This window comes from Xenopus laevis, chromosome 5L (assembly GCF_017654675.1).
Source record: "Xenopus laevis strain J_2021 chromosome 5L, Xenopus_laevis_v10.1, whole genome shotgun sequence".
Taxonomy (NCBI): domain Eukaryota; kingdom Metazoa; phylum Chordata; class Amphibia; order Anura; family Pipidae; genus Xenopus; species Xenopus laevis.
This window is the reverse complement of record NC_054379.1, coordinates 46,705,691-46,732,501: the sequence shown is the minus strand read 5'-3', so window position 1 is coordinate 46,732,501 and position 26,811 is coordinate 46,705,691. Positions and strand designations below refer to the sequence as shown.

Genomic DNA, 26,811 nt, shown 5'->3' with positions numbered 1-26,811 from the left:
CATGCTCAAGACCTCAAGACAATAAGGCTAAATGTTAAATTTACCTTATATAACATTATATTCTGTAACTTCTTTGATAAAGAGAGCCATTAGATCCACATTTTAGAGATGAATGTGCAGTTTGAATACTACAGCACTTATAGTTTGGCTTTAAGATAACATTTGGCATGTGGATACTTGTTTAGGCAATTATGGTCTGACCCATGCTTGTAGAAATGCTTGTCAGGATATTACAGTGTTAATCTATGGCAGACTAAATTCCATCATTTTGACAATGTGGAGCTTATATGTGCAACAAACAGCTCTTTGTGGCATTCCCTAATAGTCAAATCATTTATCACTACATCCTAAGTACAATTGGTGCTAGAAAGTCTTACCAAAAGACTAGGATACAATCTTTTCAGGCCTTCAAATATTTTTATTTAGAAAGGGTCACACCCTGTGGCTTTTAAAATTGGAAGAAATAACCAGCTGTGAGTAAAATAAAGGTACCTTGGCGCTCACAGCAAATTTTTAAGCTCAGTATAACAGTTTCCTGCTTTATTTTTTATTCTCCCACTATGGAAATAATTAACCTTACTAGATAAATATGTCTCTCTAATCTGTATGCTATAACAGACCTCTCTTATTACGTCAGGCAGTACTTTACTAGATCATATCAAGCAGCTCCATGTTAAATTTGAAAGCACATTATAATATGATCTACGATTACCATTTTATCATGTTTCCTGAGTCAAAGATTGTCTTGCTAGATATATGAAAATCAAAAGCATAAAAAGAAAGCAAAGAGACATGCAAATTAGCTGTGCCAAATGTGTGGTTCTGTTTGGAGAAGCATGACTCACAGCATTCTGTAGTGGGAGAAGGTACTTATTTCTTAGGACAATGTGTGTTCTTACTAAGAAAGCTAGGAAAGGTAAGGTTAATGGTCAGTAAAGAATACCATCAGAGATAAGCTTTAAGAGATCTCTCAGAGGTTAAAGAACTCTGTAGAGCGTAAGTGAAATCCTGTAACTCAGTAACACTAAAAAAAATTTGTATTAAAAAATCCATTTCCCCCCCACTAATAATAGGTCTACCCTGCATAAAGTTTATTAAAATCAATGCTTTATTTAAAAAATACTGTTTGAAAAACTCTACCTGAGGAAAATAAGAAGTCTGCACCTCGGCCCCGCACCCGAGCCCAGAGTCCACAGCAACTCCTACCCCAGCTCCGACAAGAGCTCACAAAACCCCTGGCAGCAGAGACGAAGACCCCGGCAAACCTAAAGTCGTGGAGGAACAGAAGACCCGGGATTGCTGGCAACAATCGTCTGCTCTTTACAGTTAGAGCCACAAAAAGACCACAGAGCCTCATGCATCAGAAGAAAAAAACAGAACCAGAGCCGGCCATTGCCGCACCGCACAACCGCCACAACCTCGCAAAGCCAGCGCAGACACGACACTTCAACATCCTCCAGAGAGAATTCAGCGACTCTCAGTCGCAATCCAGCCTCCATGTGCAGTCTGCCTCCGTTTTACTGCCTGGTGAGCGACTTTGCTCCAGCATGTTGGGCAGCTGAGGATGTTGAAGTGTCGCGAACAGTGGCTCTGCAGATTGTGGGGTGCGGCAATGGCCAGCTCTGGTCCTGCTTTTTTCTTCTGATGCGTGAGGCTCTGTTGTTTTTTTGTGGCTCTAACTGTAAGGAGCAGGCGATTGTTGCTAGCAATCCCGGGTCTTCTGTTCCTCCACGACTTTAGGTTTGCCGGGGGGCTTTGAGGGCTCTTGTCGGAGCTGGGGTAGGAGTTGCTGCGGACTCTGGGCTCGGGTGCGGGGCCGAGGTGCCGACTTCTTATTTTCCTCAGGTACCACGGGCTTGTCATAACCTGTCTGCTAGCATGGGAGAGAGCACTGGGGCAGCACTCAGAGTTCCACAGTCCTGCCACTACGAGGTAAGCTGGGGGAAAAAAGGGGATCGCTGTCACTTCCCACAAAATCCGGCTTGTACGCTGTGTAATAGAATGGGCTGCTGTCACAGCTGTAGCGCTTAGCTTCCGGTTTTGGCAGAAGTCGGGTTAGGGGGAAGATGCAGAGCGCAGAGCTGCAGAGCCTTATCGCCGTTTTCCAGTACACAGGAAGTAGTGTTTTCAAACAGTATTTTTTTAATAAAGTATTGATTTTAATAAACTTTATGCAGGGTACACCTATTATTAGTGCAAGGGGATGGATGTTTTAATACAAAAATTTTTAGTGTTACTGTTCCTTTAATATGATACAGTCTGTAAAAAGTTACTTATAAATGTGGTACAGGTATGTGACATGTTATCCAGAATGCTCAGGACCTGGAGGTTTCCGGATAACGGGTCTTGCCGTAATTTGGATCTTCATACCTTAAGGGGCAGATTTATCAAGGGTCAAATTTCGAAGTGTAAAATACTCTGAAATTCGACCATCGAATTGAAATACTTTGACTTCGAATATCGATCAAACGATTTAATCTTTCGAACCGAACGATTTTAAGTTGATGTGTAAAGACTTAGAAAATGGTTGTAGACGGTCCCCATAGGCTAACATAGCACTTCGGCAGGTTTAATTTGGCGAAGTATTGAAGTCGAAGTTTTTTTAAAGAGACAGTACTTCGATTATCGAATGGTCGAATATTCAAACTATTTTTACTTCGAACCGAATTTGAAAAAAAAAAGTGGTTTTGCTTCCAATAAGGATTCATTATATCTTAGTTTGGATCAATTACAAGGTACTGTTTTATTATTACAGAGAAAAAGGAAATATATTTTTTTTTTAAAAAAAAGAATGGATTAATTGAGTATAATGGAGTCTATGGGAGACAGACTTTCTGTACTTCTGAGCTTTCTGGATAACGGGTTTCCGGATAATGGATACTTGCACTTACTGCCAAGGGATCCCACTTTTACTTTTCACACTATCGTGCCTAAAGAGCAATCCCAAAGGTAGTCATCTGCTTTCTCCCCACATCTACCAGAATGACGTGGCCTAGACTGTCATTCATCATTGTTTATTTAACAGTTATCTCCCTGCAGCCCATTTGAGCAAAACACATTTATTCTCTTTTTCTCGGTGGAAAGCTTATGTTTGTTACACATGATCCACCATTAAGGCAGCTACAGGCTATGGCTATAAATACCTTTGTGTGCAGTTACCTGCTACAAAAAAATACAATAGATACGGCCATATATTCAGCGCCATAAATTCAACTTGCAGGCATTTTTATCTTACTGCATCTCATTAGTGCAAATTATACAACAGAACTTTGTCTAGGTATAGAGAAAATAATGAGCTTTGCATTCCAACACATGGAACAACTTCCTTTCCAAGCAAAGATATCAAACAAGAAGGGCCAGTAATTCATTTAATCAATTCAATGTGAAATTGTGAATTGTTTGAAAACTCTACTGTTACTTATCTCTGTTTAATGAAGTCAGAAACAGGATTTTCAGAACAAAGTTTCATGCATTAGCAGGTAATTTGGCAATAACTGCTAATACTATGCAGAATGTTGACAAAAAATTAGTTTTCCCCCCACTAGCAATACAAGCAAGTCTTTTTTAAATGTCCCTTATGGATGCATAACTATTTTCTATTTTGTCAAGTCTTAACAAAGAAGAGTTTGTAAGACAAAAAAGAAGCCCCACCAAAGAGGTATAAAAAAGTGCACCCTCCTACTAACTGTCAGGGCTGTCCAACTGGCGCCCACATGCTGTGTCTGATTACCATATGTAAACTTTAAAAGGTATCACTACAGAGATTAACTGGCCCCTGCATTGTTTAAACTTCAAATTAAGACTCTAATACCCTGTATTGTTCACACTTGTGATACCTCTATTGTTTATATCCTAAAACCCTGTACTGTTCACACCTGAGACCCAGACTGAAACTGCCCACATTTTCACCTGTTCACACCTTATTCAAAATGTTAATGGGGACCAGCACTGTGTCACTGTTTGTAGTACATATTAGAATGAGAGCTTTCCCTGTCTCCTGCTCTGTTCTGCCTTCCCTCCCTGTGTGTGCCATTCTCTGCTTGCCCAGTGCTGCTTGTGTGTGCCATTCTCTGCTTGCCCAGTGCTGCTTGTGTGTGCCATTCTCTGCTTGCCCAGTGCTGCTTGTGTGTGCCATTCTCTGCTTGCCCAGTGCTGCTTGTGTGTGCCATTCTCTGTTTGCTCAGTGCTGCTTGTGTGTGCAATTCCCTGCTTGCCCCGTGCTGCTTGGGTGTGTCATCCTCTGCTTGCCCAGTGCTGCTTGTGTGTGCCATTCTCTGCTTGCCCAGTGCTGCTTGTGTGTGCCATTCTCTGCTTGCCCAGTGCTGCTTGAGTATGACATTCTCTGCTTGCCCAGTGCTGCTTGTGTATGCCATTCTCTGCTTGCCCAGTGCTGCTTGTGTGTGCCATTCTCTGCTTGCCCAGTGCTGCTTGGGTGTGCCATTCTCTGCTTGCCCAGTGCTGCTTGTGTGTGCCATTCTCTGCTTGCCCTATGCTACCTGTGAGATGTAAGCCTGTTAGGGGTTTGTTCTTGGGGTTTGTTAGCATTTGGAAATTGTTGTGAAGTGCCCCTAAGGTGTTTAATCATGTGTTGGGGGGGTTGCTGTATTATCCACAGAGGAGGATAAGGCATATGGATTTAAGGGTATGTGTTAACATGACTTCAATTTTTCACATATGAGTGATGAGGGATTTCCCTGCAGTGAGCACCAACCATTAGGTTTTTTGGTGTGCTTCCACCGTTAATGTGGATATGATCTTAAAAGTTCTTGTGGTAACATGGGTGTGGTTTACAGTGGGTGTGGTTTTAAAGGGGGAGTGGCCAACACTGACTTCCATTATTGGCCCTCGGTACCACAGAAGTTGGACAGCACTGTACTAACTGATACAGACTATCACACAGATACAATGTTGGACTAGAAGGGTCGGGCCCAGCAGGGCTGCTGCATCAGGGGCCCCTGACCCCTTCTCATCCAACTTCAGGGCCCTCTCACCAGTCGCCCACAAACCTTCTCTATCCACTTCCCTCCCCTGGCCAGTGCATAACTGCTTTTCTTGCATCAGTCGGGGCATGAAGAGATCATGGAGTGCCAAGTGGCAGGCAAGTAGTAGCAATCTAGGCTGTGGGGGGTTTTGTCCCGGTGTCCCCCCAGCCCAGTCTGACAACGCATGGACAGAAAGTTAACTTTTATTTTTATATCAAGTCAAATCAACTGGACTTGCTGTGTTTTTTTGTTTTTCTTGAAGACATTTCACCAGTCATCTGACTGGCTTTCTAAATTCAGAGAAAGCCAGTTGGATGACTGGTTTGAACGTCTTCAAGAAAAAAATGCACAGCAAGTCCACTTGATTTGACTTATATCTACAGATATACCAATAAAAATAATAATATTGTTTTAAATTTCTACATCAGTTGGTGGGAAGGTGTACTTTCTTTCAATCCATCTTTGGTGGGGCTTGTTTTTCACCTATAAACTTTTTGTTGGTTGTTATTTTGGATATTGTTACACACAACATGTGACTGTGGGCTAAAATGCTAGAGCTCTTTTTTGATTTGTTACTGCAATGTTTAATCCTACCAGTCTTACAATGAACTGTCGTGTGTACTTACAAGTAGCCCCACAGTTTTGCAATTTAAGCCCCGGGGTCATCGAAACTTTTTGCTTGGATCAAAAAAGTATGTACTAAAATGAGTCCTATTTATTTTGTCTTCATTGAATATTTCTGGGGACCTAGAGGGCAAACAACAAGTGCAGACTTGACATTAACCTCCATCCCCCCTGGGCTTTGGGGAAGAAGAAAGATTTTCTACCAACAATTTCTGCAGATCAGCTATGAATTCTATTAAACAGAACATTAGAACGACACAATAGTCAGTCACACTGAGAGAAATTAATTTGTTGGTCCCAATCTTTTAATATTTGTACCCTCGACCTAAAAGCTGCAATGTTGGGATGGTCACCACTAGTAAAAGCTTTTCACAAAAAAACTGATTTCTCCTTTGACATATATATGCAACCCACCACATATATTCTAACAAAGCTGATTTTTTTTTTTCCAGCAAAAATATATATTTTTTTATAGTTTTTTCACCACTAACAATAACCCTAGTTATCTAGAGATTTTATACAAAGCAAATCAATTGTATTTCCAACAGTGAAACTTAGAGCTTTTCAAATCAGATAATAAATGACAGAAGGGGGGGGGCACGTTTAATCCAAGTAAGGAAAATAATTTCTGGAAATACACACTGCATGATTATAAAAACGAGTATAATCAGCCTGATATACTGGGACATATTATTCAGCACGACTGTTCTGAAAAGCTTGTGGACAAACACAAGGAAAACAGTAACATTCAGGTAAATTGGGTGCTTAGACCTAGAATCAAATGTTTGAACAATATATGAGATTTAAAATTTGACCAGGAATGCTGCATCTATAAGCTTTCAATGGTTCTTGTGCTTTTGAGCGCTCTTTGGGTTGGATGAATGTGCAAATAATATCCATATAATAAGCACATGTTAAAAGACCACTTTGTTGACTGTTGACTTACAAATGCCTTAATACTGCAAAGTCAGTCTTAATCGCTTATTTCCAAGAACTATACTTTGGTTAACAAACATAATAATGGGTGTTGAGCAGCAAAAGAAGGAAGGTTTTCCCCACAGCAAAAAAAAAAAAAAAAATCATTATAATTAGTGATTTGTTAATTGTTGCTTTTAACCAAATACTAATTTCCAAACCCTGATGTACATATTCAAAACAGCAAGAAGTGCAAGGATTTGTCTGAATATTGAACTGAAACCTGGATTCTGTACATCCCTCATATTAATGAATGCAGAACATTAACACCTAATGCTGACAAGTTTTACTGTTTTCTAAACCAAGGTACAATGTTGACTACATTACTACTTAAAAGGTACCGAAGCAGTTTATTGCCAATAGATTAGCCACAACAGTGCAAGCTAGAATACTTTTTATTCTGTAGAATGCTTTACCATACCTGACTAAACAGCTCTAGAAGTGCTCTCTGTTTGTTTAGGATAGCAGCTGCCATATTCACTTGGTGTGACATCACATCCGCCCTGAGTTTCCTGGCTCAGTCATAGCTCTGGGCTCAGATTACAGCAGGGAGGGGGGAGTAGGGAGGATGAGAGGAGCAAACCGAGCATGCTCAAGCCCTAGCCCTGGATGTTTAAGATGAAAACAGGAAGTCTGATACAGAAGCCCATGTGTAACAATAGAAGGAAAGAAATGCTGTGTATCTTTTGACAGAGGACTCAGAGCAGCATTACTTTGAGGGTTTACTGGTGTATTTATATAGACCTTTCTGATAAAGCTTGCTTTATTTTAGCCTTCCTTCTCCTTTAAGCACCTTTATAATCTACTTTTAGGGAAGAGACACACGTGGAGATGCAGGGAGATTAGTCGCCTGGCGACAAATCGCCTCTTCCTCAGGCGCCTAATCTCCCCAAACTGCCTTCCCACCGCCTAGAATCTAAAATTCCGGTGGGATGGTACTCAGAGTGCTCCGTTTTCCGAAGTCGTCCGAAGTTGCCTCTTAAGGAAACTTCAGAAAACTTCGGAAAACAAATCGCTACGAGCGATTTGTTTTCTGAAGTTGCCTGAAGTTTCCTAGTGGGGAAAAGGCAGTTCGGGGAGATTAGTCGCCCGGGCGACTAAATCTCCCCGAATCTCTACGTGTGTCTCTGCACAAAATAAATTAGCTCATATATGTAAACAGTGGTATGTGCATCATAAGCATAGATTAGATTAGGAGTGATTTGAGACAATTCCTGTCGTTTCCAATTATAACAAAAGGTGACTGTGTGTATAGTTTGGTAGCCCACAGTTATGAAAAGACTATTCTGTGTATTATATAATAATTTCTGTTACATGTTGGAATAGCATGAACAGTATGGTAAAAAGCCACATCCCTCATAAATATTATTGCACAGAGTATGTTACTGCCTAAATGGTCCATTTCCAGCAAGGCTGCTAATATCCATCCTGTCTCTAACCAAAAGCCTGATTTTTTTAATCCACAAGACATTTTCATATCTTATTATCAATAGCTTATTCATGGGGGGACTGGCCACTCTTGGCAAACAAAGTATAGAGCTGGAACTTGCTCAGAATAAATTATACTGAAGGGACCTTGTGGATATACACAAGAGCAAAGTGATAAATCATTCTCATTTCACTAATACAAAGTTTCAATTAAGTGTAATCAAAAGCACTGAGCATTCATCAAAATGAGAGATCATTCACTTTCCAGATAAGGTTAATTCAGTTTTATTCCAGCAGGGTTCATATGGAAATCGGACGTCATGGTTCGGAACCTGCTTGTATTCTGGGATGTCCTATCTCCCTGAACAAACAAGTCATCAAATATACTTATCGCTGCCTTTCAGCTCTATATCATTTTCCTACAACCAATCTCTTACGTGAGTACCGGTCTGCTGTGCATGCAGACTATTAATGACCATTGTCTCTTTCAGCTTAAGGCAACAAAGAAGTAGCACCTAACATAAATCAGAGCTCCATCATGACAAAAGCTTATAAAAATGGAATTGAAAGCAAAGTATGACAGTTGTCTATGGTATTGAAATTGGCAGTTTCTGTAACTTGATGGAATGCTACTTTAGAAAAATAAAAAGCTGGATGATGTTTATTATGGGTGTTTTATCCTTTAGTATGAATTTGGGAGGCTGGTCCGTCATTACTCTGAAAAACCTCAGCTCTAAAAATGAATTGCAATTTTCTGGCTGGTCTTTATCATACTTGACAATCTGAATGCTAATTCTTCTTTTTGTAGTGCTTAGTATTCATTTTTCATCCTTCATACTTAGTGCTCAATGTAATAAGTGTCCCAGACATTCTGAAAACCAAAATATCAGCCATTTCACTTTGCTGTATCAAGAAAGAAAAAGGGAAGTATTTACAGATATTATCAGAAAATCATTATCAACTATAACACAGTGGGGGTCATTTATAAAGTTTGCGTATTCGCAAATGGTTGTTTTTCTGAATGCTAAACTATTGCACTGCTGTGCCAGTCTCAGTTTTTTGTGAATTTGCATTTTGAATAAGTTTTTGCAAATGAGCCGGGTGCTTGTGTGAGTGTGCACACTGTGTGAGGTTGCTGTGTGCAAAAATAGTGTTGATTGTAACTTAAATTCGCAATTTGCAAAACTGTTTTGCAAATGTTTTTTCCGCCAAATAGCAAATTGTGATTTTTGTCAAATTTAAAAAGCTATTACAGACATTCGCAATGTGCAAAACAAATTCGCAAATCTGTTTGCACACTCTTATTCAGCTTAATAGAGGGCAAATATATTCACAGTACAACCAATCTGCCCTGCGCAAAGTTTATAAATGAGCCCCAGTGTCATATTTAAAGAAAAAAAAATCCAAGATTGAGATAAAAAAACTATTTGACCTGTCAATACTTTTCATTAAGTCAAAGACCCAACACCTTAAAAACATTTTATATACAGCTATGGTACCGGTTATCCAAAATGCTCGTGACCTGGGGTTTGCCAGATAAGGGATCATTCTGTAATTTGGATCACCACACCAAAAAGACTGTTTTGCATCTAGAAAGGATTAATATCTTAGTTGGGATCAAGTACAAGGGACTGTTTTATTAATACAGCACAAAAGGGAATCGTTTATTTGATTACAATGGAGTATATGGGAGATAGCATTGCCATAAATCTGAGCTTTCTGGATAATGGATTCTATACCTGTACTATAGTTTCACTTAAAGCATGGGGGGGAGGGCTTTTACTGTGGGGTTACTGTGCAAAGAAACTCTTGTGGTGGTTAAAGGCAGGTATAAATATAGTACACTGTTTCCTTTTGCCCACAGTACTGTGGCACAGTGTACTACACTCTGGGCCACAATCAATATTAATTAATATGCACTAGGTCCTACAATATTGGTATTAAATTCTACACTGTTAAACCCAGTCCGAGGTTGAGAAGGAAATCTAAATAGCAAACTTGACCCTTTATTGACAGCAGAAGGGAACGGCCTCCAGAAACTCTACCCCGCCAACAATGAGCCTAGCTTTCTTGAGTCCAGTGGGTTTGAGGCTGCCCTGCACATCATCAGAGTGAATCGCTGTGTTTAATGGAGAACTAAAGCTTAAATTAGTGGAGAAATTATGCACATTATGTTTTGAGGTTCTGTACCAGCTCAAGGTGACCATAGTCCCTCAGGAGTGAAGTTCTGTGCCTCCATATATTTCCCCCGAACAGACCCAGTCTGCTTTAAAGGAGAATTAAAGCTTAACTAACGAAGTAGGCTATAAATGTTGTACATTATATTTTGTGTTTTTGCACCAGCCAAGGTAACCACAGACCTTTAGCAGTAAAGATCTGTGTCTCCAAAGATGCCCCAGTAGCTCCCCATCTTCTTTTCTACTGATTCACTGCGCATGCTTTGTACTGCTGTCACTTACTGAGCTTAGGAACCGACTCAAAATATACAGTACACATAGAATATGAATGTCCCAATATATGGCTGATTAGTAATTAATACAGGTAATTACTAGGTCAGCACAGAAACCATCGCAACTAGAATTTAATGAGAATTTAATAATCAGCCATGTAGCATCATTTTATATTACAGGCCAACCTAATTTTCTGCTTGATAATTTGTGACAATCCCTAATCTCAGCTTCTCAACAGCTGCTCAGAATGCACTGAGCATGTGAGTGTCGCAGACACTTTCCAAGATGGTGACCCCCTGTGACAGGTATGAAGTCCTGCATCATTGCTGCTACTGACAAGCTGAAACTTTATAATGGTGCAATAAGTTCAGTATATAAAATATGGCAATTTTAACCTAATTCATTTTTAGGTTTTAATTCTCCTTTAAGGTTCTACCTTAGAGCCACTTCCTATTTGCCCTTCATACCACTGGAAAACTCAGCCAATTCTTCAGAAACAAGTCTGGTTCCTCCTTATGAACAACTTAAAAAATGCTGAAGGTCCCACCAGCATCTGTATAAACAATTATATACAGATATTAAAATCTTGGGACCACTGGCTTCAAAAAGTTCAACTGAACTCCAGGACAACAATAAAGGAACCAGTGAAAAGAAGGAGGCATAGGTATCAACATCCCTACATCTCAATGGCTTGAAAGTCTGTTGTGCAGAGTCCTACTCCTATCCTGACATAAAAAAGTCTGACTTGAGTTTGCAGATAATCACCAGGACAAAGTCCTAGCTGGTTGAAACCAATTAAAAGGCCAAAAAAGTCACTAAATGCCAGCAAAGTGTAGGTAAATGTTCAACCCATCAAAAATCATATTTACGGTAAATAAGCTGACCTCATATAGAAATGTGACTTCAAACAGACAATGTATAGCATCATGATAAAAGTGAAGTTGTAAAAAATGAATCTGAACATATTTAGCAAAGGTGTATGTAAACTTTAGGACACACTTTTTTTTTTATAGTGCAGATGCAAGAATTCCAACCTCATTTCCCATGTAATGGCAAGGGTTTGTAACTGAGCAATTTGCTATAAGAAAAAAGTCAAAACTAAAGGACTGAATCCCCAATTAAATTGTAATTGAGAGAGCAAACAGGAGCTGATAACATACCTCTGAAAAATGTTCAAAGAGAGAAGATGGTAAAAAGTCCTGTGGTACTGAGAGGACGGGAGGGCCTGTCCAGTTGCTCTGAACAAAAAGATGAAGACAGCTAACTCCAAGCAGGAACACCACTAGTTGTCTAAAAGAAAAACATTATGGATAAGCTTAATTGCAATTTAAGCACCACAATCAACATTGCGTTCTATTAATTTACAATTAAGTCACTGTGTTTAAGTTGCACTGTATTACTGTTCTGGACGGTAAGAACTCTTTTGCATCCCTTGCTACTTTAAAGTGATACTGACACCTTGTGTGGCATTTAGTAACTAGTGTTTAATTCATTGTCCTGGGGCAGCATATACCATCAAAGAACTGATTGACCACTAAAGGGTCCCACACAGAAGCTCATTTCTATGATCGTTTATCTGTATAATTTATAAAATCCATCTTCTATTGGGTATCAAACCTGAATTTAGCTGTTACAATCAGTGTAAGCAGACAAGAGGTCTAATGTGATTGTTACAATCCATGATATATCTACAATCAATATTTGGCAGTAGTTTAATTGATACTCTGATAATCTCTAAACTCAGTTTTACTTGGGTAAACAAAAATGGAATACCCATTTTGAAAATTTTTTTAGAGACAAATTTGAATTATAACAAGTACCTAGGAGTAAGCCAACCGATACATGTGTGAATATTGAACCTTCTCTGAAGAACCGTCCAGGTAGGACCATGGAGCACTGAGGTTCCTCTGTCCTTTTGCTATGGTTCATTTTTTTTTGGTATGGTAGATATAACTTTTTATTTCAGATATAGTTTGAAATTGATCTTTTATGTGTAATGTCATGCCAGAACAGTATTGAGCTGGCATTGTAAAGGGTTAACACTGGAAACATTTGGTTTTCGGTCCACTAAGAGACCCTTAATTAGACACTTTCACAAGAGGGCTATGCAAAGGTGAGAGGGGAGTAACCCTGGCAGCTCATACTTGAGCACTCACCTTTGAGTGACCAGGTTTCCAACTCTTGTCTCAGGAGGACACATAGAAATTGTAGCTTGGTATGTATGTCTGTGTTTTATCCCCTTTTATTTTACCTACTGTTTATATTTCTGTATTTTATGTATGTTTTCTTGAAAACACCTTTTTTTTTTTTTTTTTAATAAATGCACCCTTTTCTTCTGTAATATTAAATATAAAATTTAATAAGTTTTGTCCTTGTGTGCAAAAGAACTCATCGCCCCATATGAAAGCTTTTGTCTGTATTAACTCATTGTATGTGTGGAAAGGGAAAATTACCTATTTATATGCAAAATAACAAGTACGGCTAGAAGAGTGTGTTTGAATGTAATTTAACCTTTGGCTGCAGGAGTGCATGTTGAACTAGTAGGATCTAACCATTACTAACTACTGTAGGAGAGAGTGTTTGATTCAATGGTGTATTGTGAGTTATTACCAGTTATAGAGAGCAGGGGAATAGTCACATTAGGTTTCTATCTCCTGTGAATGATAGATGGTGGTGGCAAATTAATTTTGGTTGGTTGTTGGTGTGTTTTGGGGTGTTTGAAGTTAGTCTAACCTGTCTGTAAGGTGTCTGAGCATAAACCCCTTGTAGCCACACCAAAGAGTCAAGTGTGGCCGAGATACAAGTTCAATGGATTAATCTAGTCCCCCGTCCAGTTATTTCTTGACCACACTAAAATGAACACAATACAAAATATTTTTACTACTGACATACTTAAATTTGTGGGGGGAATAAGTCTTAGCATGTGAACCAATCAGTTTTTCATTTTCTGTTTTTGCCTTCTTGACCATTTGCTGCAGTTCAATATGTTCTAAAAGAATTGTCCGTCCCCTTTGACTTGTGCACTTTTGAAATGCTCTTCTTCATTCCTATACATGTATTTACATTTAAACTCTGGCACACAAAGAAAGGTTTTACATTTCTTTTCTTGAGAAAATACATTTTGAACACGGATATCAAAAACATTTTAAATAACAACAACTTTTCTAACAGAAAAAATTGTGTCCCAATCTAAAAGGTGCTAAAGTCTGGGAAAGTTAGCACATGTGGCCCCCCCTTTTGTTGAGATGACAAAATGCCAGAACATCTCATGCCATAACGGGTGCTGCAAATCGATGTAAAAAAAAAACAAAAACAAAAAACAACGCTCAATCTTTTATTTTCCGTGCAGCGATTCTCAGCAAACACTATAGCTAAAAATCTTCTGGTGTTTAGTCATCCCAACAAAAGAGGGACATAAAATGCCACAGTGTATGCCTGTTATTCTCAAGAAATATGCAATTCAATAATGTTATTGTGACTTTTACCCATTATAATCCCATAATAATAACTGCATACGTGCTTTACATTCTTCATTGCTAGAGATCACTATATCCAGTAAAATCCCAGGGTATGCATGATGAAAAAAAAATGCATGTAAGAATATGTTTTTAAGCATTATTTTTAAAAATATCAACTAAATTGAATACACTTAATATATTAAAATCTGCAGATCATATGTTTTAATATGAATATTTTGCAAACCACAAGTTAATTGCTCTCTCTATAGACTATTTTAATGGTGAAAACATACACTGATAATGAAAGGCAGACATAAAAAACAATTGTGCTATGACATATTTTAAAATGGCCTACATTTGTAAGAGTGTTCATTATGATTCATGTTATACATTTTTCCATGCTCCCTAACCTAACCTTTCCAAATATTGCTATTTTGTAATTATGATGATTCATTCTCTTGAGTTCTCAACATACTGTTCTATCCATTCACTTATTGATATGCAATAGGGATGTAAAAATATATCTTCAATATGATTCAGCAATTACATTGCTATATACGGTATTACATATAATCTATGCACAATGGTTGGTTTCTTTGCTATGCTAAACTATTCTCTCATTTAGGCATATTTGTTATCTTGCTATTTTGCATTACAATCTCTAACAAAGACTTATTTTTTGAGAAGTCAGCTCTCATTGAATGTTATTTTGTGTAGTCTATAAATGGATTATTTTAATTTCTCAACAATAACTTTCCCCATGTGTTTAAAACCATCTTGCTTCTCTGTTACTTTGGATAGAACAGTGTTGTTAATTCTCCCAATATAAAATTGCTTGCAACAGCTACATAATTTTAAATCTACTTTTAACCTACCTGCAAAATGATCAGCGTCATTTATATAAGACTTGTAAGCAAGTTAAACAGTGGTCTGCTCTACAATAGCATCACAACAAAGTTATATATATGGGGTCAAATTAAATAATATTTCCTACAAATGTAAAATCCAAAAAAGCAGAAAGAGAAAGGAGAATATCACTAATTAAAGCTTTTAACTATTGCTAACAGTTTACAAGTTTGAGGAAGCCAAAAGTGTTTTTGATATCCACAGGATACCGGGACGTTAACATCATATCGGTCAACCACCTATGCGCAAACCCTTCTTTAATAGATGGATGAGCAGGTCGGAACTGCGATTCAAATATAGGCCCTGGCATTTCAATTTCTGATTGTTGATAACAGTAGTTACACAATTTTCTATATATTTTACATGCAACATTATTAATTATATTATGTACGAATAACAACAAAGATGTGTTTGTGTGGAAGAATGTTAAACCAATTGGAGATTAATGAGAAACTAATGTCATATTGATTTTACAAATAAAAATACCTGTTATTTTGAACGTCAGCAGGTCCATCTAAGAATGCAGAAATCTGTCGTACCAAATACAGATCTATATTCTCCTCTGGGGCTGGTGCAGAGAACATTTCCATTATGAGAGGAGAAAGGAGAATGCTTTCAAAGTTGCCCTCAAACAGCAACTGCAAAAGGGATTCAATTTCTGTCAACATAAAAAAGAGGATAGATGTTTATTTTATTTTTTTCAGGAAGAAATGCAACACATTTTAAAGAGACTTAGTTGTCCAGAATCCAACATACTCTCTGTCACTATTTTTCATTTGACTCAGAAATGGTTTTTAAAATAGAAGGAAAGCTACCAAGGCAGTTTATTGCCAATAGATTAGCCACAACAGTTCATGCTAGAACTCAATTTTTATTCTTTAGAATGCTTTTCCATACCATACGCTGTCTCTGTTTGTTTAGGGTAGCAGCTGCCATATTAGCTTGCTGTGACATCACTTCCTGCCTGAGTCTCTCCCTACTCAATCTGAGCTCAGATTACAGCAGGAAGGGGAGGAGGGAGGGGGAGAGGAGCAAACTGAGCATGATCAAGCCCAATTGGAGTAGACACTCGCACAACCGTTGTGCAGGTATATAGCTTTGCTCGGTGCACAGTGAATGGAGGATACGGTGACCTCCTAGTAACTGAATCGAAAAACCACACTAGCACACGAGACTTGTATCTACAGGGCAAGCCCTTGCAAAGGTTTTTACTGCGGTGGTGCAACGTTTCGGGGCTCCGCCCCTTTGTCAAGCCCAAGCCATGGAGGATTAATCTGAAAACAGTAAGTCTGACACAGAAGCCCATGTGTACACAATAGAAGGAAAGAAATGTGGTGTTTCTTTAAACAGAGGACTCTGGGCAGCATTACCACTGACTTATATCAACCAGAATAGCTCTACAACTTTCCTATTTTGTCTATGCCTGATAAAACTGACCATAGTATATGGGAATGTGATAGGGACCTTAGATTGCAAGCTCCACTGGGGCATGGACTGATCTGGATGTATAAAACAAAATCTGTCAATGCTATATAAATACCAGAAAATAAATAAATCTAGTACATCACAGTAGTGGCCTAATATATATTGTTGCCCTTGCCAAAACAGTGCCACCCAAATGGACCTTTAGCCACTGGTCTTTTAAGTGCCAAAGAATCGCTGCCCATAATTATGTTGAAACATATGGTTTAAGCCACTAATTTTGCTATGTCAGAGATTGCAGCAGAGTACCCTGTATACATTTATCTGAAAATCAAAACTCTTTATTACTGATTAGCTTCAAAATTATATTGAATAGTGATTTGTGTTGCAGATAACCAATTAAACTGTAAGAAACAATAGTCATCAAAGGAGTTTTTAACATTTAGTATGATATAAAGATATTTCTGAGACAATTTACAGTTGGTTTTCATTTTTTATTATTTGTGGTTATTTAGTTTTTTATTCAGCAGCTCTTTCAGCAGTTTGGTTGCTAGGATCCAAATTACCATAGCAACTGTACATGGATTTGAATAAGAGACTGGAATATGAATAGCAGAGGGTCTGAACAGAAAGATAAGTAAAAAAAAAAGTAGCAATAAAAATACAGAGCATTTGTTTTAAGATGGGGTCAGTGACCCCTTTATGAAAGCTGGAAAGAGCCAGAAGAAAACAAATAATTAATAAACTATAGCTGGGGTGGGGGGGTACGGGCTTTTTTCAGGACAGGTTGATTTCTCCTTGAAAAATTTGTTTGTACATAACGGAAAAAAACACCAAGACACATTTAACTTTAAATTTGCAAAGTCTTTCTTAAGAAATAACTTACCGATACTCCTCTTGCGCTCCTCTTCAGAAAAGGTGACAGGGAGATGATCCATCGTGCAGCGTTCAATTTCTCCACCCTGCCTTCTATAGGAGATAGCCAGGGAGGAGAAATACAGCAATGGATCATCTCCCTATCGCCTTTTCTGAAGAGGAGCGCAAGCAGAGTATCGGTAAGTTATTTCTTAATAAAGACTTTGCAAATTTAAAGTTAAATGTGTCTTGGTGGTTTTTTTTTTCATTATGTACAAACGACATTTTTTAAAAAAAATTTTTATTACTGGTCCTTTAATAGAGTTAATCTTTTATTTTACTACACTATCCAAGAACAGTAATGCAATAATTTATTGTATGTCATCTACAAATTGATCAAATAAACCTCCACAGTCAAATCATTTGTTAAACACTAATAAACATACAGGAATCTGCATGGTCCAATAATTAAAAAAAAATATAATACAAATATAAGAACACTGATATAGCTAGATTATGGGGTGGTTATATTTATCTTTTCTTAATAGACCATTGATTTCATTAGATACACAGAGGTAACTTCAGGACATGGCTGTCATTGCACTTGTCTCTATGTGTTTTTATACGCTTCAAATATTTCACTGTGCAATCATGCATTTCTCAACAAAAAGGAAGACCTTAAGTAATGCTTGGACCTTCAGTTGACCCCAGTGGTATCTGGAAGGAGGGTCTACAGACATCAATACTTGCAAAGTGTTTTGAATCAATAAGGCTCAATATTTTGTTCTTAAAATGAATGCCTTAACATATGTTTTTATAAGTTGCTTTTATAGCATAGGGCTTCTGCACTCTTCCCAAGGCCAGCTGCCTTATGCTAAACAAGATATATTGTTTAATATTGTTTAAAGGTGCTGTAGCTCCTTGGGGGTTCCACATGACCAACTCCCTACTTCTAGTTGTTCTGGTTCTATAACCAGAGAGTAGGGTACTGACATGCACCAAGAACCCTGCTACCATAAGCACTGCATTGCTCTAAGGCCAGAAAAGAACTGCATCAACTAGCTGATGTTATCTCTGATCTGAAGGAAATCAAACCAGCCAGATCGACATCTCGGGGGTGATTTCTGGCCAGATCTCGGTCAGGTGGGCATGTCAGAGGTCCTCCATACACAGACAAAGTTCCAAATTGATCTAAAGGGCCCAAATCGGACCATGTGTGGCCAACTTTAGTCCTGAATGCTAAAAACTAACATCGCATTACTGTGTTTTTCAAACCAAACAACACCCTACACTTTAGGTACACTCAAAAGATCCAAAAACAAAGCACATGAAAAGTAAAATGGACTAGTGAAGTGAAGAGCGCTCGGATCTTTACAATTGGCAAACTAAACAACCACTCAGGAAGAGAATGGCCCAACATAGGAGGGCTAACTCCTCAAAACAAGACTCAGCAGTATCTAATAGAAGAAGAAAGCTGTTAGGATGAGTAGTACATTTAATGCTACGAGATATACCATGACCTGGACGAATGGTAACCTTCATAGTCAAGACTCAGCAGTCTATCTACATCTTTGGAAAATGGACACTCCTTTGAGGACTGCAGTGTCCATATTTTGGACTGAGAAGACAAATGATTTGTAAGAGGTGTGAAGGAGGTCATTATGTCATACTGGAAAACCTATCTCTGAACAGAGGAGAGAACCTATCCAAATGAAGGGGTACGGACTCAGCCGGAGTAAATTCGGAACCAATATTGTAAAACTTGAATAGCTTTATTGGAATATTGATTAAAATCACAAATAGCGGGCAGGGGGAAGTGCAGAGGAGAGAACCTGCAACACTGCTTGTCAGCAACACACAATGTTACTTTGACATCCTTACCCTGACAGATTCACAACAATTCACATTTTCAGGCATGTACATTGAAAACTTAAAGGAGAAGGAAAGGTTAAAACTAAGTAAGCTTTATCAGAAATGTCTATATTAATACACCAGCAAACACTCTGAGTCTGAGTCCTCTATCAAAAGAAACACCACACTTCTTTCCTTCTATTGTGTACACATGAGCTTCTGTATCAGACTTCCTTTTTTCAGCTTAAACCTCCAGGGCACGGGCTTGAACAAGCTCATTTTGCTCATCTCTCCCTTATTTCTTCCCTGCTGTAATCTGAGCCGAGAGCTATGATGAGCAGGGATAGACTTAGGCAGGAAGTGATGTCAAACCAAGCTAATATGGCAGCTGCTATAATAAACAAAGAGAAAGAGCTTCTAGAGCTGTATATTAAGGTATGGTAAAGCATTCTACAGAATAAATATAGTGTTCTAGCTTGCACTATTGTGGCTACTCTATTGGCAATAAATTGCCTCTGTAAATTTCCTTCTCATTTAACGCCTGCCTTATTGAGAATCATGGTACAATTGTACTACACTTTCAACCGTGATGGAAGATACAGTAGCTCATAATTCATGTTGATCCAGGGACTAGTCCGATTGCCAATTGGAGAGGCTTCAGATGGGATTTATTGCCTTCCTCTGGATCAACTAGCAGTTAGGCAGGTTAAAAGGTTGAACTTGATGGATGTGTGTCTTTTTTCTTCTACGTCATTCCATGGCAGTACACATGGGGCATTGCCCCTCCCAGACCTGGAGGTAGGACCTATAACACCAATCAAAATTATCATGACCTATAAGACCACATGTCTTCCTCCTCACCACAGTTTTTTTTGTCCTACTGGACAGGGAGGTAGGATCTCCCTCCTCACTCTTTTTATTTTTTGGTGAATTTTGAGAGAAATCAAACAGTTTTTGTTTTTTCTTTTATATTTTTTGTTTATTTTTTACCTCTGTGTGGACACAGAGGGATGATTTCCAGGTAATGGAGAAGATTTTAACTGATGCCTCAAGACGCATAATCTGTAAATTATCACTTATTGGGAAGAAATGTAGGTGTGAGCATATCCATGATCCTAGCCCTGTGCTAAAATAGCCCCCTGCTATATGCCCAGTGAGGCACAAGATTCAATCTAGTGCTTTTTGGGAAGAGACACAGTTGTGGGATTCCCACATTGTTACCTGTGAGCTTTTTGTTTTTTCTTTTGAATTTTTTTTTTTACCTCTGTGTGGACACAGAGGGATGATTCCCAGGTAATGGAGAAGAATTTACCTGATGCCTCAAAACGCATAATCTGTAAATTATCGCTTATTTGGAAGAAGTGAAGGTGTGGGCATACCCATGGTCCTAGCCCTGTGCTAAAATAGCCCCCTGCTATATGCCCAGCGAGGCAAAGATTCAATCCAGTGCTTTTTGGGAACAGACACAGGAGTGGACTTCCCACGTTGTTACCTGTGAGCTTTTTGGACTCCCCTTTTCTTTTGAGTTACGTGAGGCTTTACAGAAGTTTACAGAACTTCTGCAAAAGAGCCATTGGTATGCATATGGGCTAGTTACAACAGCCTGAAGCTGGTGAGTATGATTCTTCACTAACCACTGTGTTTTAAAATGCTCAGTGCAGTGGGAAGTCTGCATGTTAATTAGCTAATTATGTCCCTCAGCTGAGAGCTATCAGGGCTTTGGCTGGAGTTTCCATCCAACTAATTAGTCACTATATGGTAAGGTGCAGGTGTGCCTTTCGGCCCCGTTTAATATTTAAGCCTTGTATGGGTGAACCTGCATCTTCTGTGCAGACACAGAAGTTATATTGGCTCATGTTACTAAGGCACCTCCAGGAATGGCTAGAGGTTGCACCACTCAAGCAGTATGGAACCTCCTTTCTTTCTTAACAAGCAATGTTCCACCTGTCTGGATATTCCTGCTGACAAGCCTGAGCTATCTGGTAAGGTGCAGTATTGGCTCTTGTTACACAAGGTACTTCGGTACTGGTTGGTGAATCTCTCTGCTGAAGCAGGGTGGTACCTGAATCCGGTGAGTATGATTTATCAGTATCCACAGTGGGTTTGAAACATTCATTACACTGGGAAGTCTGCATGGTAATTATGTCCCTCAGCTGAAAGCTATCAGGGTTCTAGCTGAAGTTTCCATCCTGCGGACTAGTCATTGCTATCAGGTAAGGTGCAGATACTCCTCTGGGCATCTTTGCTATTGTTGTTTCTATTGTCCTCTGTGCAGACACAGAGGTTATATTTGGCTGTTATTACACAGGGTGCTTGCAGGGCTGGCTAGAGGCTTGCACTGCTGAAGCAGTATGGTAGCCCCTTCCTTCCTTACAATGAATCTGCTCAGTGCGGTAACCTGATGTCATTGGGCCCCACTGCAAATTCATTTTAGGGCCCCTAACACACATATATATATATATATATATATATATATATATATATATATATATAAATTGCTCTTATATGGGCCTCATGGGGTCCCTATACCTTTTGGGCCCACCTGCAGCCGCAAGGTCTGCTTCCTAAGAAGCAGCCTGCCACCAAGGCTCTGACTGGATTATTCCTACTGTCTAGCGCAGGGGTAGGCTACCTGCGGCTCTGGAGTCTCATGCGGCTCTTTATCCTGCTTGCTGCGGCTCAGTCTTGCGGCTTTGACTGTCACGTTGTCTATACAGCCTTCGCACCTGCTGGCGGCCTCTTGAGTGTGCGACAGCGGTACATAGTTACATAGTTAAATTGGGTTGAAAAAAGACATAGTCCATCAAGTTCAACCCCTAGAAATGAAAACCCAGCATCCATACATACACCCCTCCCTACTTTTAATTAAATTCTATTCTAATCTAAATTCTAAGAGCTTAGTATCACAATAGCCTTTGATATTATGTCTGTCCAAAAAATCATCCAAGCCATTCTTAAAGGCATTAACTGAATCAGCCATCACAACATCACCCGGCAGTGCATTCCACAACTTCTCTGTCCTGACTGTGAAGAACCCCCTACGTTGCTTCAAATTAAAGTTCTTTTCTTCTAGTCAAGTGCGGTAAGCACTCAGGGAGCAGGTGCGAGGGCTGTATAGACGTCCCAGGAGTGACAGGCAAGACCGAGCCGCAGCAAGAGGATTCATCATGGTCCTTACCGCGGTCACACACTCAAGACAAGAGAGGGAAGATCACATTAAACAGATGAGAACACTAGCATTTAATTGGGCTACTCAGTGTTTAATTTATTTCAAAGTAGGCCTACACATAGACACTGCACTTCTGTAGGTTAAAACTTTTAAAAGTTTATAAGCTGTGTTTTATGTTTTGCAGCTCCAGACTATTTTTCTTTAGTGGAAGAGGGGGCAAAATGGCTCTTTTGATAGAAAAGGTTGCTGACCCCTGGTCTAGCGCATATTTTCTGGTTGTGTGCAAGTGTTCCTCTGACTTCTTGTATCGATGTCCTCTGAGGTCTTAGGTTTGTGAGCCTGAGTTCTCTGTGCAGACACAGTAGGTAAGTGTGATCTTATTACACCTGGTATTTCCAGGACTGGCTAGGGGTTTGTTCTGCTGTAGCAGCATTGTACCCCATTTGTTCCTAGGTTGTTTCCACACTTAACAGGCAGTGTTCTGATTTATATGGTGTCTTTTTGTGTGATGAAGGCCTTCTCTTAGATATTCTATTCCCATCTGGTGGTTTTGGTGGCCTCTCGCCAGGGAACTGGGTTTGTGTGGCCTCTGGCTTTCATTATGGCCTTGGCTTGGGTTAGAGCCCTTGTTTTGGTCCATGGCTCATGGGTCTGCTGGCCTTTTACCATGGCCCTCGACTCATGGGTCTGCTGGCCTTTTACCATGGCCCTCGGCTCATGGTTCTGCTAGCCTTTTATAAGGGCCCTTGTTCTGCTGGCCTATTGCATAAGCCTTTGGCTCATGTGGTCTTTTACCCTTGGCACATTTGTTTGGTTGGCCTTTTACCAGGGTTATTGTGGCTGCAGGCCTGTTTCCATGGCCCTTAACTATGTGCTTGCTTGCCTTTTACCGGGGTTCTTGGGCTGTTGGCCTTTTTCCGTGGCCCTTGGCTAAGGTGGTTGCTAGTTTTTATATAGTCCTTGTGGCTGCCAGCCTTTGCTGTGACCTATGGTGCATAGGCCACAGGCTAGGCGGTGGCGGCTGATAGGCGTGGCTACTGTTCTTGCTGTGGCCCTTGGTGGGCATGTCTGTTTGCCTTGCGGCAATTCTTGGCAGGACAACAGCCATTTGTTTTTGTCTTGTCTACAATCATTGCAGACATGGTTCTGGTTACACCAGCAGTAGGCATGATTGGCCATTTGGTTGAATCTAACATGGGTTTTACCATCAATTGCTGTTTGCTATGAGTTTCACAGCCCATAGCTAATTTTGTTGCTGATTGGTATTCAGCAGCTGCGGTTGGTCATATGTTGTCGGCTTACAGCTAATCTTTGCTTCTGCGTTACATGCATTGTTTTTGGTCTTGTATGCCACTGCTTATTATCAATAAGGCTGGCTTGTGGACCAAGGTTTTGCAAGTTCAACAACTGGTTTTTGCTCCATTGTTGCATGTGTGGAAATTGACTTTTGTGTCAGGTGCCAGTGCAGTTGGTGACCTTGTCTCCAAGGGTGGCATTCACAATAGCTGTCTTATGTACTATTGCTTGTGGATTAGAGTTCCACTCTGGTGTTTTGCATATACTGCAGCTGATGGGCATCTTGGCCTGCTAGTGTGACAATGGTCTTGCCCATCTATGTTGGAATACATAATAGCTGGCTGGTCCACCACTGGTTTGCATGTATGGTGGCTGGCTCATTGCCAGCGGATTGTGCATCATTGCTGGTTGGTATCAGTGTTTGTACGCTATAAGCTTCTCGCATGCCTGATTTTGGATTGTGACCCCAGCTTTTTGCTGGTTCATTAGCCTATTGGATTCAGCAGCTTCTATGTATGGTCACATGTTTCGTTCAGTTTTTGCATAAACTGTAGCATTGTGCAGCTTGAGATGTAGTGGACTCAGCTTTTGTGGGTGTTTTTCTAGAACTGTAATTGGCTTTAGTCCAATTGCTTGCTTGTGCAGCAGTTGGCTGGAGCAACAGCATATCTTACTGGTAGATGGCCTTAAGTCAAATTTGGCAGGTCCAGCAGCTTATCCTTGTGCTGTTGTATGCCCAGTTTAGATTTGGTGGTTGGTGGAGCTACTGGGCTGTGCCAGCATGGCTCTACAATGGTTACAATGATATGCTGATTTAGGATAACCCAGAGTTGGTGTTCATCTAGTTAAGTCTTCATTAGCTATTATAAGCATGGAGTTGGTGGATCTTGGGCTAATCTCTGGGGTGGAGTTGACTCCGGTGTGAGCTGCTTCCATTAAGCTGCAGGACTAGGCTAATGTGGGCCAAGTCTTTTTAGTGCCACTCGCTATTGCTGAGGATCGTGTATTTCTCCAGCACTGGTGAAAGATGCATCCAAAGTGTGTTTAGTTTCTGATCTGATCTGATTGGTTTCCTGGTGGTTTCTAGGGTGTTTTAGTACTGAGATGGCCGTTGCCATCATTCTGGTTATGTCCTAGGGAACCTCTTGTTTTAACAGTTGCAGGATTTTGTTCTTCCCCAGGTGGGGTTTTTATGTCAGATAGCCATATTGCAGGTACTCCTCTAATTGCTGAGGTAACCTTTTTAAGAAGAATATGGCTATTCTTAATCTGCGATGCTTGATCCTCAAGTGCCGGTCTCTGTAATTCCATCCCAATTTGTTTATTTTGGTTACTGTACTGCTATCGCAAAAGTATAACTGTGGTGAGGAGGAAGTCATGTGGTCTTATAGGTCATGATTAATTTTGATTGGCTATGTTATAGGTTCTACCGCCAGGTCTGGGAGGGGCAATGCCCCATGTGTACTGACATGTCGGGACTAGAAAAAAAGGAATTTACGTCAAGTAGGTAAGTAAAATTCTTTATTTCAACCGAAGTTACTTAATATGTATCAAATAACAATAAATGTGTAGCCTAAGAAATGAAGGCCAATTGAAAAGTTGCTTATAATTAGACATTTTATAACATTCTACAAGTTAACTTAAAGGTGAAATGCCTTTTTAAAGGAGGGTTCACCTTTTAGTTAACGTTTGAGATGTTGAAGAATGTCCTATTCTTACTAACTTTTCAAATGCTCTTCTTTTTTAAATTTTTAACAGAATTTGATTTACTTTCTTATTCTACAGAATGCAATTAAAGCCCCTATATTGTTATTGTTATTGGTGGCCACTGACCCAGCAATAAAAACCCTATTGCTCTATGAGACCACAATGTTATTGCTACTTTTTAATGACTTGTCTTTCTACTCAGATCCTAACTTGTTCATCTTTCTGTCTGTCATTCAAACCACTGCCTGGTTGCTAGGGTAAACTGAACCCTAGCATTCAGAAAGCTAAACTTCATAACTGGTAAACTGCTGAACAAAGAGGTAAATAACTCAAAAAACCAACAAAAATATAAGACAAATGGCAAATTGTCTGAGGATATCACTGTCTAGATCATACTAAAATTTAATTTAAAGGTGAAGTACTCCTTTTATGTAAAGGTTATCAAAACTGCTAATAGATACAAAATATAAAAATGTTTTCATTGTATGCAAATAAAATTTTTTCCAATCTTGTACTCCATTGCTTTCTTACCTGCATCTACAGATCCTTCATCTTGGTGCATATGAGATGAAGTACGGAAGCCCCTAAGGACATCTTTTTCCAATGCAACCCACATCCAGACAGACGGCAGGTACAAAAGCAGATGTGAAACAGGATCAAAGAGTACAGAGTAAATGGATGTAACCCTGGGAGATGAGTTTCAGCAGCAACCTAAAGAAATATTGAACATTGTTAGATTTTCAAATAATAAATTTTTATATCAATAGACTAGTGCCACTTAAAATAAGGACTATTTACTAAGGATAAATAATACTTAAATGGACATTTTATAAAGCACACATATACCTGCACTCATACGTGTAAGCATTGATGTATTCACTAGCCCCTAAAGTTTTCAAGTCAGCTTTAATTGCCCTTTGTATGAAGGTAAATGAAACTGTTTTGGTGATGGCTTCACTAGGGAGCACAAAAACAATGGATGAGGAGGGGATGGCTCAGTGATGCACCTTTAAGGACAATGAAGTACTGATATTTTGAGACAGATAAAGGTGTGAAAGGTAAAGTAGGGGAAAACAAGTTAAACATTTATTTAATACTTGGTATTGGTCTGGTCAGTAAAGGAAATTGATTCATCACTGCTTTTCTCTTTTAAATACAGTGGCAACTGTTTAAGTGAACCATAATAACCAGTCAGCGATTAGTTCTAATTCATCATACCGCTCAACAGTCCCGATTTTGTTAAGACAGCCGCAATCCGAGATCGCTGTTTAAAAGTCCCGCAGCGCCGGTAGCTTCTCTGCTCCTTCCTGACAGCTAACCCACATGGCACAAGCCTAGCGTCGCGAGAAAGTGACGTCACGTTGAACGTAGTCGCCTTGCTGGAACTTCTCGCTGGGAATGAGTACGTCAGTGTCGCAAAAGTGAAAGCGGCTAGGAACACGTGGTTGGTGTGGTGCGTAGTAGTTGGTGTCTCCTCACAATTCTCATGTTAGCGGCTTGCGGTTCCTACTATTTTTCGGCAGTCGGAGGAGGGGAAAACAGTATTAATTTTTCTCTGCTCACTGAAACTCGTACTGGTTCCACTATGTGTTTCCCTGGCTGGAGAGGATGTAACCGTGCAGGAAAAAGCCCAATAGCTTCTGCTGGAATCTCAGCTCCCAAGCACGTTGTCCTAGTATTAAAGGGAT

At 39.6% G+C, this 26,811-nt stretch overlaps 1 protein-coding gene across 1 annotated transcript in view; it reads right to left on the bottom strand.

Annotated features, from left to right (window-relative positions):
- ttc27.L (tetratricopeptide repeat domain 27 L homeolog) overlaps positions 1-26,544 on the bottom strand; it is a 216,572-nt gene extending 190,028 nt beyond the window's left edge. Inside the window, exons 1-4 of the mRNA XM_018263013.2 lie at positions 26,342-26,544; positions 25,655-25,834; positions 15,310-15,481; positions 11,620-11,749 (exon numbers count right to left, since the gene is read on the bottom strand). Coding sequence (XP_018118502.1) covers positions 11,620-11,749; positions 15,310-15,481; positions 25,655-25,739 — 387 coding nt within the window. The 5' untranslated portion in view covers positions 25,740-25,834; positions 26,342-26,544. The remainder of the gene's footprint in view (positions 1-11,619; positions 11,750-15,309; positions 15,482-25,654; positions 25,835-26,341) is intronic.
- Positions 26,545-26,811: the final 267 nt, after the last annotated feature.